This window comes from Cydia fagiglandana, chromosome 1, assembly GCF_963556715.1.
Source record: "Cydia fagiglandana chromosome 1, ilCydFagi1.1, whole genome shotgun sequence".
In the NCBI taxonomy this organism is placed as follows: domain Eukaryota; kingdom Metazoa; phylum Arthropoda; class Insecta; order Lepidoptera; family Tortricidae; genus Cydia; species Cydia fagiglandana.
In genome coordinates this window covers 10214839-10231271 of record NC_085932.1, presented here as the reverse complement: position 1 = coordinate 10231271, position 16433 = coordinate 10214839, and the positions used below count along the sequence as shown (strand labels likewise).

The 16433-nt window shown below is 38.7% G+C and overlaps 1 protein-coding gene across 1 annotated transcript; it reads right to left on the bottom strand.

The window, feature by feature from the left end:
- Positions 1-1489: 1489 nt before the first annotated feature.
- Positions 1490-10917, bottom strand: LOC134663599 (nidogen). The gene is made up of 7 exons (XM_063520017.1): positions 10723-10917; positions 6618-7105; positions 4423-6335; positions 2930-3964; positions 2547-2718; positions 2110-2394; positions 1490-1926 (listed from the first exon to the last, which is right to left on the bottom strand). Exons 1-7 carry the CDS (start codon positions 10906-10908, stop codon positions 1701-1703), a joined length of 4305 nt encoding a protein of 1434 aa, XP_063376087.1. The 5' UTR covers positions 10909-10917; the 3' UTR covers positions 1490-1700.
- Positions 10918-16433: the final 5516 nt, after the last annotated feature.

Genomic DNA, 16433 nt, shown 5'->3' with positions numbered 1-16433 from the left:
AATGTAGTTTGTTTCGTCTCGGGGTCCTCTATGATATTTGGTCGAGCACCCCCCACCTATCACGCATCGTTTAAAAGTTGCCATACAAACAAATACTACACACGATTACATAAAGAATATTGACCAGGTTCGAATCCCGGTAATGTATGATAGATTAAAAAAAATTAATGCCATTATTACTAAATCTAAAATTGAAGCCAGCATGGTTCCTAGGAACAGATTTTGCTATCTCTCATAGTTTCTGACTTGTTCATACTGACCCATTTGGATTGATCACCCTGTATATTGTACTTATAGTCTTATATCTTTAGCCGAAACATAGGCATTTTTTGACTCTGAACTTTCGCAGGATGTTCAATTTGTATATAGTCGTTGTAAGGGGTTGAAAAAAGAACTGAAAATTTCCACACTTTTTATTTACTTAGTGCCTACCTATCCATTGGGCGCTTTTAGACTTTATAGTAGTCGTCCATACAATTTCGTACAATTAGAGCCCCTGTTTTATCGAGGCGATAAATCTTGTCGTTGCCGCAGACGACCACAGCAAAGTATAAAAGCACCCATTTAAGAACATGGTTTTTACAAATGTACCTTACAAATCTATTATGAGTTTTATTGTGGGATGAAACTATTATGACAGTACAATGGGGTTAGCCGGTCAAAGTATTTTACAGATGGCGCCGGCATAGGTTTTACCTGACAGTCCTACAAATAGCTTATTTTTTTAAATTTTATGACCCGGATTCTAGTTGCCCTTTAAGCCAAATCTCATAGAACAGAACTAGTAACAGGTTAAACCTGTGCTGGTGCCATCTATCAAGACCTTTAACAGTTGTCAACCCAATTGTAATAGTATCGGAAATAATAGTACGCGCCTTCACAATTATTCGTATTAATCAATAATATTCTATTAAAATATAAAAGTAGGTCTTGTACCATCCACTCCACCCTGAACAACAAGCCAGATTCCTATAATATTAACAAAATTTACGTTGAGTATTGTTTGTAACCTATAATAAATATGGCTTTAAGTATCTACCTACAATAGTACGCTACATTTATTGTATATCTTAAAGTAGTAGTGAGATAGGTATATATTTATATTAAAATACATTGCACCTTTTTATAAAATAAGAAATGCTGAGACTTAGTTTATATGAGAAATTGACGATTGTTATTATTATTATCATGTACCTAAATAAAAAAAATATATTTGGATCAATTCCCAAAATTAGATAGTATTTGGTGTAGCCACGGAAGAAAGAATGAGCGCGCCGCGGTGGATGTAGCATACCTAACTGTACTGGATAACAATTTTTCTGTTCCTCTGGTGCCCATTTGTGGCGGAAATGTAAAACGAAGTCAATGATGAATTGATCATGCATTGCCGATTGAGGTTGTGGCAACATGCCCACGGCTGCCACGGCAGTAGGCCTTCTATTCTATTACTTAATGCTACTTTCTTCCAAGGTCCTAGCGGCTTGTTATGGTCGCGTTTTTATCACTTGTGGATAGATAAGCTAATTTGAGCACTAGCACACTTCTCCAGACGTAACGGATGTCTAATACATGACATGACACAAGCGGTAAAAACGACGACCATCACACTCCGTCCGTCCTAAGAAACAGCCGTAGCGTCATTAGTTGGCTTCTTCAGTGTCTGACCAGCATTTACATAGAACACTGAACTAGCTTAACATCTAATATCCGTAAATCTGTTCTCCTGCCACGCACGTTCTCCCGCCGCGGCCGTCCGGCAGGCAGAGCTGGTCAGCCTCGCAGTTGCCGTTGCGCAGCGCACACACGTTGGTGGCCCCGGGACATTCATTGGGCGCCACCGCAACGCCGTACAGCTTGTTGGCCGCTGTGGCGATTGATAGCTGACCCTTCTTCTGCGTCAGTGTGTCGATGTTTTCGATTTTAAGCCTGGAAACATTTTTTGTATTTTTCAGTGGATTGTACGTTTGTTACGACCTATATACAACATACATGATTACTGACTGACAAGTTAATCGGAAAAAAATCCTAATGCGAGTGGGAAAAAAAACATCAATTTTGATTTTGGACCGACCATGTTAATTAATGCCATTAGGGAAGCAGAAGACTTACGTTTTCCAATCTGTCCAATAGAAAGTTTCCTGATTTATTGCTAGTCCGAAAGGATGCAAGCAGTTGGTGACTATGGTTTCAGTCTCCATGGTGTCCAGGTTGACACATTTGATTAGAAACAGTCCCGCGTCGGTGTAGCACAAACGGTCTCTCAGCCAGTCAATTGCTAGAGAGTTCGGAAGTTTCACGTCTGAGTTGTCAACAAAAACTCCTCGCTGAGATCCGTCCATGTTAGCCCACTCGATTTTAGGGTTTGATCGGTTCCAATCCGTCCAGAAGACTTTGCTGTAATAATACGAATAATTAAGATTTTATACTTAGATCATTACACTTCGTTCGATTTCGCATAGGTATCTAGTAATTATCTATTAAATAGTTTAGTAGGTACCTATAATATCATATGTCTAAAACCTAATTATATATTTATTTATGCTTACCCTCTTCGTGGATGCACGGCAATGCCTCTGGGATTTCTGATGTCTGCAGAAAACAGAACTTTTCTCACTTTAGTATCAACATTAGCTACCTCAATGGTCAACTTCTTTGAATCAGTCCAGAAAATATTGCGAGATGCCCAGTCAATAGCCACTCCTTCCGGAGACTTGATTCCTGCGAAATAATGAAAAATGTAAGTACCTACCTAATAGTGTGCTCGCATTTAAGTTGTATTCAAGAGTGAACAATTTGTGCATTCTTCTCTGCCTACCAGCTTGTTCGTTTTTAACAAACCTTTGGTATAAAATCTAAAATTATATGACCATATGACCATATACATATCTATACCCACTTAATATTAGCTTTTTATGAATAAAAATCTTACCACTTGTCAAAAATAATTCAAATGCAGATCCATCGTAGCTGGCACGCTTTATAGAGTTACTGACCACGTCACCCCAGTAAACTTTGCCTGCCTGGCAGTCTGTGTCTATGCCGACAGCGATCTGGTCGATCGCGCTATTGATAGGTGTCGCATATTCCCAAGCGGTGGTCTTGAACGGCACTCTGTATACAAAAACGCCATCACTAGCCACCAGGAAATTGCCAGCTTGTCTAGGGTTCAGTTCGCACCGAGTTTCATTGCCGTAAGCTACTTCTGAATAACCTGAATTACACTCGCAAACGTATTCTTGGTTGCGCTTGAGACATGAAGCATGTACATCGCACATGTAAGGATCGTTCCGACAGCTCGGTTCCGGCCTGCAATCATAACCATCTCCTGTATATCCCTCTCTACATACACAGTGATATGATAAGTCGGCAGTTTGTGTGCATTGCGCGTTTTCGTTGCAATCTTGCATGACATCGCACGTTGTGATTGTGTTCTCATATGGACGATCTTGGCCATTAACCCTAGGTATACACTCGTAGATTCCATCGCCTTCATATCCTGCATCACATGCGCAGTAGCCGATCTCAAGAGTCTTATCATAGAGACAAGAAGCGTGTTCGGCACAGACGCCTCCGTTACAAAGTTGGCGGTCAGGGATGCACGCTTCGTTTTCGTCCTTGATGTATCCTTCTATGCATTGGCAGAAATACTCGTTGCTAGCGCCGTCAGGCCGGCATTCGGCGTGGGACTCACACTCAGAGCTGTTTGTGCAAACGAGTTTTGGTCGACAGATGTATCCGTCGCCGTGGTATCTTACGTCGCAAACACAAGTTGGTCCATTTGCAGTCTGGTAGCAGTGAGCGTTGGGCCCACAAGCGCATACTTCGCTACGTTGTTCAACACACTCGTAGGAGTTCCCTACAAAACCCTCGGGACAAACGCAGCGAGATACGTATTGGCCATCAATATCCAACGTAAATTTACATTCTGCATTTGGTGGACAGTTTGAATCGGTTGTGCATGCAACTGAAATAATAGAATTATAAATAAATTTATCAAAGGATTATTAGAATTTCAATAATACATTTAAAAGTATGAGCTGGATGAATCGACGTTTTAGTGTCACTCGTTGCCCTGGTTACTTTCCCCTGGCCAACTTTTAAAACCCTTATTTTATGATAGGTATTAAATTTTACCAAACATGTATTTTTGTGGTTGTTACAAAGCCATTACCTACCAGAATCGGTCATCTAGCATGCACTAAGCATGTTAGTAGAACTCGCTCAGAATTTTTCTTCTATCAAACTACCATGTTTTTTCCTTGGACTACGGGGCAGAATAACATCACAAAAAGCTGATCCACCCAGCTACTGATAGAAAATATTAAAATTGGTAGAAAATAACATTGTCACGGGTAAGTATTTTTTTTTAATAGGTAAGTTAGCAGGTAATTCATATAAAAAAATAAATAAACATGGTCTTACTTGAAGTATCGTTATTTTTTTGCAATAGATGTGGATCGGCATATCCGTCTAAGCGACACAATTCGTTATTTTTCTCGTCTAAAAAGCTGGAGTACCCCTCAGGACATGTGCAGCCCAGGCCGAAGAAACCGCAGTTTGGCAAAACGAATTGTTGCACATTTTCGGATTCGTTGTTACCCGTTTCCTGGTTATTGCCATATTCGTTGTTGTCCGGTCCGTGGTTATTGCCATATTCGTTGTTGCCCGTTCCTTGATTATTGCCATATTCGTTGTTGCTCGTTTCTTGGTTATTACCATATTCGTTGTTGCCCGCTTCTTGGTTATTGTTATATTCGTTGTTGTTCGTTTCTTGATTATTGTTATATTCGTTGTTGTCCGTGCCTTGGTTATAGTTATGGTTATATCCATGGGTTAAATATTCATTATCAGGGTAGTTGGTGCTTGGTTGAGGAGTTGTAGTGATCGGTGGTAGGGTTCCAGGATGTGTTTGAGTATCCACGGAACAATAATAGCCATCACCAACGTAACCGTGCTTACACTGGCAGATATGGCTGTTGCTCACTTGCGAAAAGATGCAGGATGCGTAAGGGGAGCAGTTGTGTAGAACGTCGCAAGTGTAAGCGCTGATCAACCAACATCTTTGTCCATCCCCGGTATATCCAGGATTACATACGCACGTAGCTTCTCCTCCATAGCCTTCTATACACGAAGCAAATTGGTTGCAAGACTGTTCTCTACATTGCGATATACGGCTGCAACTCACTCCGTTTCCTTCAAAGCCATCACGGCAACGGCACTGGAATCCTCCATCGTGATTATAACAGTCAGCGTTCGTGTCACAATTGTCCGTGCTTGCAGCACATTCGTCTATATCTATACATACCAAAGCATCGTCTTGTATTACATTTGAGAAGCCAGATTCGCATATACACGCAAATGAGCTCCCTTGTACTACACAAGAGCTGTGAGGCCCGCAGGTGCTCCTACCAAAAATGCAAGGATCTTCTTGGCCTAATAGGACGATTTTATTGCTCATTCCGTATCTTACTATGTTATTTTTAGGTTCGTAACCTAAATAATTTTTAGAAACTTTTAAAGTCGATGATACCGTGCCTTCTGGTGGTGCATTGTGGCAGGTGTTGTATTTGATTGTTTGTTGTATTCTTTGCTCATAGCTCACTCCTGTTAATTTGTCAATAATGGTTCGAGTGGACTCCGATCGTATTAGTCCGGCTTCTATCACCGTGTACTGTTCCTCGTATTCTGTGACTTGAAGTTTAGCGCCGAGACCTACGTTCGGTAGAGATCCTCTAATGTCACAATCTAGAGTAATTTGATCAAAAACGTCGTGACCTAGAAATTCCTGAGTGATTGTCACGCGATTGTTTGTAGCCGGGAAGAATATGTCTACTGTGTGGTTGAATACGCCTCCCGTAAGTTGGTAACCGTTGCTGGCGTCTCCTAGAGGCTTGGCAAACAGCCACCCTATGACGCCGCCAAGGACGTGGACCAGTTGGAGGTTGTTTCCGAGTGCGGCCGGTGTTTGTGACAGAGCGGTATATGACCTGCCATCTGCCACCACCACGTACGCTTGAATATCCACGTCATTTAATGACACATCGTTGACAACGCCATTCAGTTTGCCGTGTACTCGTAGTGGAACATCTTCTTTAACACAAGATTTCCCATTTCCATAGTATCCTTCATTGCACTGGCAGCAAATACCAGCTTGGTAGTCGACGCATCTTGCTTTGATGTGGCATACACTCGGCCCACTTTGAGCACACGTTCTAGATTCTTCTTCAGATTCCTCTTCACTCTGATTGTATAAATCTGGTACTACGACGTTTCCATCTTGCATTACGTTTCCTACGCGATATACGTACTTTCCAGGTTCTTGTGTGTTTGACCAACTGAAATAAGATAATGAATGTTACTACCTAGGACTTGTAAATAGTCGTTTTAATATTTAAGGCGCTCATGGCCTCTTGGCGCATTTAAATAATGTTTGAGTGGCATCTCACTGAGCAGGTGAGCACAAATGTGATTTGAAAGTTAAGTCATTTTGCCAAATTGTCGTTTGCAACAGCAAGACCTTCGGGCTACTTGGATATTTCAAACAGTCAAGTTGCTTGAGCCACGTGTTAAATCGGAAGACACAAAAGATAAGAAGTAAATTATGGATTAATACTTACGAAATTATATTCCTTATCTGATGGCTGCCAGAGCCCCTAAGTAGCAGCATCTGCCCGTCTTCAGAGACGAAGCCTGCCTGTGCCTTTGCGTCTGGCAAGCTGTCCGGCGAAGTCTCTCTTTGAATCCATTGGATGTCACCATCGGGATACAACAGCTCCACGAAGCTCTCATTGCCGTTGCTAATAATGGCAGCTTGATATGTATTCTTTTGGTTTCCTAGTGCACCAGTATAAGATACGTCTGCCCATGTGACAATAAATACAGAAGTGGGTTGGAAGTCATAAAAATCGTGAAAATTATTTTGGACACTCTCTGTAGCTTTTGCGAGAACACGATTTTCGTTACTTTCTCTATAATAGACCGCCCCTGATGTGGAGGTGTCTACGTTGGAATAAAACGCTGCTATTGATGGATATGGGAGCGGGAACTCTGCATTCATAAACGATGATATGTCTGCTCTGAAGGAAAGTATTCCGTGGTTGTTAACCTGAGGACAATGGTAATAAAAATAAAATACCTGAATATAAAAATTTACATATTTATTACTTTAACATCCATCACCTTTTAAGATCACAATTGATTGGTAGCTATTTACTGCAGTGATTCTACACTTTATATGACCTTTCGATTATTATAAAGATTTTATGTTCAAATGTAACTTTTAATGCGATGTTTGTGATGTTAAATAAATTTTCTATGTCTATGTCTACGATTTTCGTAGCGCTACTACGATAGGTAAGATAGGTTATGAACTGTAAAAGTGCTTTTTTTTCGAAGTATGTAGGCAGGTAGGATTTTGATTAATTTTATGTTGACTGTCTTTCTTCTACTAACTAGTAGCTAGCCTGGCGCACATTTTCTTCCGACATGTTCAATTCTCGGGGATATAGAGATTAAACTGTATCTATATTTTTTACGCGAATCATTGCTTTTAAATAATTCTTGCCAAACAGGTGTAGGTACTTCATGCTAAGTAAACAAAGAAAAAGACTTAAAAATAGTTTAGGTTTTCGAGATTAAAAAAGAGCAGTGACCGGCGGTCCGATAGCCACATATTTCCGTCCGCTGCCCGCCTGTCCCCGAATGTATCTCTTATCGTGTTGCAAAAAACATTCCAGTGCAGTCTAGAGTTTGGATTACTTTTTGTACCTATCTCATTTAGTAGGTGCTCTTGTCACTTGGTGGATTGCATATGCGAGTGTGTCAGAGAGATTTTAAGAAAAGGTACCTACACATCAACTTTATCGTAATTATCGTAAATGTACAACGAGCTGCAAAATTCCATGAACACATTATGAACGAATTCAATCATAAAGTAATATTGCGATGGCCATGTACTCGTAATATTGCGGGTGGGTGTACGAACAATGGAAAATGTTCGTAGAATTCGTAGATTCGTTATTAGTTGGTTACTTATACTTTTGATCGAAGTACTTTGATCAAGATCATGTTTTATCGTTACAAAAGTACAAAATATTGACAGTGACGACTTTTAACTCTGTAAGACTAGACTAGACTCTGAAACCCACCGAGCTAAGCTAACCTAACGATTACCTAGGCAATTTATTGGATTTTGTATTCGTAGTCTAGGTAGTGAATGAGAAAATCGTCAATGGCAAACATAATTTCGACTTACGGTCCTTGGACTGATTATGTTTTTTGTTTTATTTAGGTATCGTATCGTTGTTATGCATTAAGCAGGGAGGTACCTTCTAGACTATAGATAGACGAATATGAAAATACATATATACCTAACTTATTGTTTTCCCTAAATCAATTTAAAACCAAATGAATTAACAAGTCAAATTCGCCTAAACTGATAGGTAATCATTGTAATCAACTAATACTTTTATTTATTCACGCGGAAGTAATTATGCAGTTCATTTGGAAGCAAATATTTAATTGGATTTTTCTATTGTATTCCATGTTTATGAATATTTACTATACAATCATTATGGAAAGTGCTACAACATTGTTTGTCCATTTGGCACGGTATTCTAATTGATTTGAAATGTCTTTACGGTGACCCCGCGGGTGATTAATTTAAATAGCCTTAAAAATTATCACTTTAGTTATGTAAGTACGTGATTGGTATCCCGTGTCTCCATGTGATGAGTTATTGGGACTGATTAGCCGTGGATGCGAAAACTGTCCATGATAAAGAAGATTTATATGGTGTGAAGACTGAAGTACCCATTACTAAGAACAAATTGCACGGAAAGGCCCGACTTTTCCAGAAGAAAATCTCATACTTATATAAGAAGAGATAAACAACAAACATTTATTTGTGCACTCCTCTTCATTTTAGAAATAGTATAAGGTCAATGTGGAGATGACCGGCATATAAAATGTTTGGTTGTTAAGATCGTCATAGGACAAGAACTCTTGTAATGTATGTATTTTAATAAGTAGGTACGTACTTTGCTCAGAGACAGTCAGAAAGGAAGAGCTTCGCTCTTCCTGCTCTGCCGACGTTCTGTAACACCACCACCTGATTAACAGTCCGCCGTACGGTATCGGCCTGTCAGTTAGAACAAAATTTTGACAGTTCCGAACAACTGACAGGCCGATACCGTCCGGCAGACTGTTAATCAGTGGGCCCCTTAACTGAACTCACACACAAGAGTTGGAAGCGACGATAGAGCTTGTAATCGGTCTTACCTGATAGACGGTCTTTATTGACCTCTATCCCTATGTATGTGTATTTATGAAGTCGATACCGCTGTATCGACTTAGTTTAAAACTATGTTCTATTCTATAATATACTCTAGCCGCCCATATGTCAAACCTTGCCAAGCAAAATGAAATTTTATTTTGGCAACACAAAGTTCAAATTAGAATGGAATAGGAGACCTTTGGGCGGCTAGAGGATATAGATATAGAATCTATATGATGGCGATAAATATTGCTTGTTTGCCACCGATGTGGTATAAAAAAATATGTAGAATATTTTATAATGTTAATAAAGGTAAAAGAAAAATAATATATAGCGTTGCATTGTTGCATAAGAAAATTCGTTAACCAACCAAAGAGGACATGACTGTTGACAGAAGATAGCTCAGGCTGATCTATCTGGAGTGGCCCAGTTGTGTAGTAGCTACCAGGGGCCTATTGCATTATAATTACATGTCGAGCAATTTTCAATGTGGTTTTAATATATTTAAATACTGATGAAGGTTTACACGACAGTGGTAAGATTATGATTAGTAGGTGTGATCCCCGTTATTATGCAGCGTAAATATCGTTTGTTATCCAGCGCGACAAGGCGCCGCCACGGTGGGAGTCGCAATGTTTTACATAGGTAATAATGTGTGTAGTAATTGTTAATGAAATACTTGAAACAGAGATACCTAGGTTAAGTAACTCTACTTAGGTATGGTGTATTTTGTAAGTCGCTGTATAGGTAGTTTAGGTGTTAAATTTATGAAAATTATATTTTAATAATTATACTGTACTTTTCTTACGACAGACAACTAATACTCATCGAGACAATTCTAAAAACCCCTAACACAATTAGGTAGCGTTGTTTCATCACAGAGTTCCTATGGCCACCTCCTGTCTCCATCATCAGATCAGCTCGATGGTACCATAATATTGCATTGTCATCCGATTTATACATGCATGCAAAATTTCAGCTCAATCGGAAATCGAGAAGTGGATCAAATTTAACTTGCAAGATTTGATTACAGACTGACAACGTGGAAGATTTGATTACAGACTGACAAAGGTGAAACTAAATAAAAGCTTGTAAAATACGTGTTGTTACAATTTCATACTTTTTATCACTTTGGCAATCAATATAATAATATTATTATTAATTTCGTGCACTTGACGTGTAAATTCAGTATGTCTACATTCATAAAAACATAAATGGTCGAAACTCTTTAAAATACAAAGGGTCCAACAAAGATTATTCGATTATGAGTCCTGTCATCATTGATGAATTGTTTTTTAACTGTTATAAGGTAGTGACCTAGCAATTAAATCGCTTGACAAATCCACATAAAATTAAATGAAAGGTGCTATCAAAATTCTCGTTTCGAGACCTACAGACAACGGGAAGATCGGTAGGAACCAGGTGAAAATTAAGAAAATGAAACTTACGAAAATTGAATCGTACGTCTCTCCGTAAAACACAACGGGTACTCTCAGGCGCACTTCCGGGCTCTCGACCACCGCGCCTCTCTGCAGCTGCCGATCCAGCCCCGACCCGTACGGGTAGAGCTGGTCCCGCGTGATGGCGCGCGCGCACGCGGCCAGCAGCACCACTCCCAACACGCACGTCCGCATTTCGCCGCGCTGTATGCGTTACTAATAGGGAATGACCCATTAAAGTTCCGAACAAAGTGAGGAGCGGATAGCGATTTTTGGCTCGTTAAGGAGCTTGCACAGTACCTACACGATTTTCAGCGTTCCTCATCGATGAACCTAAAACGCCGCACTAACTGAAACTTCAATTGCAAAGGTAAACTTTATGCGAATGCAAGCTATAAAGCAAGAAGGTGTTTTTAGTTTTTCCGCCGTCAGTGTTTAGTGACTTGCTGGTCGTAAATGGCTAGTAAAGAGTTTGGTTTACACCCTTTTCTAGCCACAGTCAGCAAAAATGTGTGGTCTACTTATGTAACTAGCATTAGATTAAAAAAAACGTGTCTATAAATTAAAGGGCTGGCTGGAAAATAAAATGAGCAAACTCTACCATAGGCAGCTAATAGGCATAATATCAACAAAATATATAGGTAGTTACAATTTACAATTTTCACGATTAAAAAACCGACATTAATACTTTTCATTATTCTATAGGTACCTTTACGAATAAATTTATACTTGGGTTCAGTTTTGGAGGAGGCAATAGTTATAACGGAGCCTGGATTTCAGAATAGCTTTAGTAGGTACCTCTACCTACAGGCGGAAAGCGAGCTTACGTTTCCTCTTAAATCGCTTCCGCTTTGCTACTTTAGCAAGCTTTCGTAGGACATCGCAGCCGGCAATAAAAGCTAACTAAAATAAACAGATGAATGTGGAAAGCGTACGCGCAGGAAAGTTGTTGCAACGCCCTGGAATGTTAATTCCGACTGTCTTATGGGTTTTAACGGCTTTAACTACTTATCTTAAATAGCTTGTTTTTATTAAATTATTATAGAGAGTCTATTAAATTTATTATTGGTGGTTAGTAGTGATGTCAGTGGTAAACATTTTAATTATCCATCTATATTTTTATATTCACCTCGCCATCCCTGTTTACCCCAGTTGGCATATTTTTTTTGAGGAGCAATGCATGTAGCCTTTAGTATCTACACAAGTGTATGTATTAAGCTCAATGTAAATTCAGTTATCTAACAATTTTATACTATTAAAAGGTAAACATTTGTCCATTTATATTTGTATAATAGGTTCTTGAAATCAGTTAATAAACAGGCGGAGCAATTTATTATGGAGAGGGAACCCTCAGTTTATAACTCAGGATCGCACTTGTAGTGCTTTTGTATGTATGATTGTATGTAATGAGTCACAATTAATAAACAATACAAACATTATTAGCAGCTTAATAACAAAAATATGTTCTAATAGGCTAGCTAGAACATCTATGTGAACGATGACATCTTATCTCCCTCCTATGCGTACGTATGCGTACACAAGGTCCTAACCGCCTAAATTTTAGTCTAAATAAGTACCTTCTTTACATGACCAAGGTAGAGAGCTACGCTTATTTGTTTGTCCCCATTAATGACAACGCGGTGGCTCTTGTCTGTCCATTCATTCCTTATCGCTGCCGGCAGATCATTAGAAAGCCACTTATTCTTAGTTTAATATTTATAGTTTACACCTTTTGATATCTATATATATATTATACATTTTTAACACTTTAAAACTACCATTACCATACCATTACTATCTAGGTATAATTTGTAGGTAAGTATATATCTGGTCACTTGTGTAAGTTACGAGTATGTACCTATGTAGATATACCTACATCGACCTTTCAGAGTAATGTTTGACTTAGGTAGCATGTTATAGAAATAATTGAACGGGCGTCGTTTTCTACCTTGGGCCCCTCCCTTCCGACGTGTCGGAAGTCGGTGTTGCTCGAAGGGCCTATTCGTACCAAAATAAGTTAAAATCAGTAAAGCGTGTTTGCTGCAATTGTTAACATTTGGATAAAAAAATTTACATCACTGGTGATGGGTGCAACGGAACATAAGTAATTTAAAGCACATAGCTTTATAACATTTAATAAAGGAAAAGAAACTGAGAGTTTTCACCGGTCATTGCCCCTATCTAATAAAAATACAATTTCCACGAAGTGTGCTCGCAACTATTTCGGATATAATTGCAGATTGTTGACCCGCTTGCCAGCGAAATGCATGAAAACGCCATCACAATAAAACTAACATATCAGTATCTTGATTGTTTCTTGCATTTTATACACATCCCAATTGTCTAAATCGTTGGACACATGTAGATCCGTGCGGAAAGAGAAGAGTCCACGACTTTTTTTCCGCACAGACTCTAATACTTAGCGTACTATTACTAGTTTTATAATCAATGTAATAATAGTCACAGTTACTTATACAAAAATTAGTATATAAAAAAGGGTTCACTGCTACAGATGGTCCTGTTAAATGGTTGTTTAATTAAATTTTAAAATCCCTCTTATCGTCTTAGGTGTGTTGATATACTGATTCTCATCCACATGTTGTGTCGTCGCTTGGCAGCTTGCCCTGAAGTGAAGATAACAACATTAAATCTAACTCTTTATTATAATGTCGCAGCAGTTCTTATAGCAGCGAAACTCCACTTTTGCTAACAATTTGCCAACTTTGTTATAGAAAACTTTTAGGGGAGCTGTAGAGAAAATTAGGTCACAACGTAATAGAGTATGTGAAGATGTTGATATTCACAAGCATTAAATTTCAAGCAAAATATAAAATGATCTTGTCCGTCCGGACGTTTCAGTATTGTAAAGTAGTCGCATGTATTTTATAGGCATAGGTGTCACATTTAACTACCACATTTTAGCAATACCACATTTATTAATCCTAAAACATCTTTTAAGTGACTTTGCCTTATACGCTGTCACAAATTTAGCCATGAAGCGGTAAGAAGCGCTGGTGGCCTAGCGGTGAGAGCGTGCGACTTGCAATCTGGAGGTCGCGGGTTTAAACCCCGGCTCGTACCAGTGAGTTTTTCGGAACTTAAGTACGAGATATCATTTGATATTTACCAGTCGCTTTTCGGTGAAGGAAAACATCGTGAGGAAACCGGACTAATCCCAATAAGGCCTAGTTTACCCTCTGGGTTGGAAGGTCAGATAGCAGTCGCTTTCGTAAAAATTAGTGCCTACGTTAAATCATGGGATTAGTTGTCAAGCGGACCCCAGGCTCTCATGAGCTGTGGCGAAATGCCGGGATGACGCGAGGAAGAGACAAATTTAGCCATGACTACACTGACTTAAAATTTATAAGATTTCGAGTTAATAATATACATCTAAAGCAATTGCAGTCTTATTTCGTATTTAACTTCTGATGATTTCTCAATTTTTCACAAAAGAGTCTGAACTTACGTCTTGAGCCGTTATAGTAGTGCGATTTCTTAGGCCCTTTTGTAACAGATATTGAATTTTTTTTAAATTTAATACACTCTCATATTGGCTGAATAAGTCTTTATTTTAATTAACTCATAGCTCACAACTGATAGCACTAATAAACTATTAAGAGAAATATATCGTTCGCGACGCAGACGTTGAAAAAACTAACCCGCTTATTGCTGAGTAATGATGAAAAATGTGCAACCCCCGCACACTGCCCCTACCAACGTGTCTATCTGAAGAGCGGTTTCGAGGTTAGCCTTGGAATATCTTAACCTATTATCGACTTATTCAAAATTTCAAATATATTAATTATTACGTGCGTTGTTGTTGAATTCGGATTCTTTGGACTCTTTGGTATATTGGCCATTCTGTTCACAGATATGAATAAACATTTTTCAAAGTTGTTAAAACATTCTTACGGCAATCTGGTCCAATATACTTTTTAAATGTTACATCGACTTGTTAAAATATGACCCAATTGTTTTTTGTTACAATTAGCCAATACACACGGTATTTATTTACTGTAGGTTAAGTACAGTCAGCAGCAGAAGTTGCTAAGCGGGCGAGGTGTTCAGAATAAACTTGACACGCTCTTATTTTCTTAATAATAAAGCCGCGTCAAGATCGTTTTGCGCACCTCGCCCACTTAGCAACTTCTGCTGTTGACTGTACTGTGGATACACTAAAACTACTTTACTCGTAACGTCCAAATCTTTCGAATGAGATAAATTATAAGAAGAAAATCTATTTATAAATATTTTCATCACCACGTCAACAAGACTAATGGATACACGACACCCTTACACGGTGAGATTTCATCTATTCTTATTCTTATTAAGAGCATCGCTCTAATATTAGCGGGATAGGAATGCACACGAACACTGACGTTCTTGCTTTCAGCCGTGGTATTTAAATTGCTTACCAAGTGCTGGTGAGATGATCGCTCAGAGCTCCGTTACATAGCTGCATAGGGTTCTACTTGTGACGGATCTCGTTGTGCCCAGAGCTCACGTAAGAAATGTAAATAAATACCCTGGGCCCGTTTATTGAAAGCTTTACTTGTTATTGTGCTCAAAGCAGAAGTCTTATTTTGACCTCTTTTATTGGAAATCGACTTTCGGCTATATTGCATTACAAAAAAATGTTTTCACGAGCTTTTACAAAGCTGTGTTCGTATCGCATGCCCAATTAAATTCAGTAGGTACAATTTAATTCGTATATAATTGTTTTCTATCTTATTTCTTTTACATTTCATTCCTTAGAGATTAATAAATTTCTCATTCACAAATAATATTGCTAGGTTACAGTAGTGGTACATGTTGGGACACCTGTTACGACACGATGAATTCATCTAGACTATTCTAGACCAACGCAGAAGGGAAAGTCGAAGGAAATGGAAAGAGAGGCCAAGAAGGGCATATTACCTACATGGATTAAGTGAACGTCGTGTCGTATCCGGCTGACGAAGAAAAGGCTAGAAATAGTTGGAGATTGCTTCACCGACAAGTTTTTGATGATGATGATATTTCATTAGTAAAGAAGATCTAGATTGTTTACAGGATTTCAGATGTTTAGTAGTAGAGTTTTAGGCTAGGTAAGACATTACACAATTACTCAATACTGTTGATGTCCTCTACTTAACGTAATTATAAAAACGCATTGAAAGACGGCCCATCATCAGCCCATTGCATATAAATGTATAATACATAATAAGCTAATTGTGTATGTATAAACTTCTCTGTTCAGCATCAGATTGAATTCAAGTACCAGAAGTAGTGGTCGTTAAAGAATTTAATGCCTCCGTGACGCAAGCAACGTCCGGACGAGATCTATGGCTGTCGGCGAGCGCTCTTCCGGAGAAGACTCTGGCCGCGAGCTTCAGCGCGACTAGGTTAACATTTAAAATTTATCATTTATTTACTAATTTTCATTTGGACGTATTTACTTATATTTTTTACTACACTAGCTTCTTAGGGAGGCTCTCTTTATTCTTTAAAAACTGATCATAAGGTTCATAAAGTTGCATTTTATCCAGAGTGGCAAAGTAATTTAAATGCAAATTTTGAGTTGTTTCCTAATCTTAGCTGGTAAAAGTTAATTTTATGTGATGATTTTGAATGTAAAATATTGAATATAGGAATAGGTAGCGTGGAGAAAAAAATGTGTTTCACTAGGTAGCAAAGTTTATTTAACGATCGTGCCTTGAAACCCTCGCAACGCTCAAGAT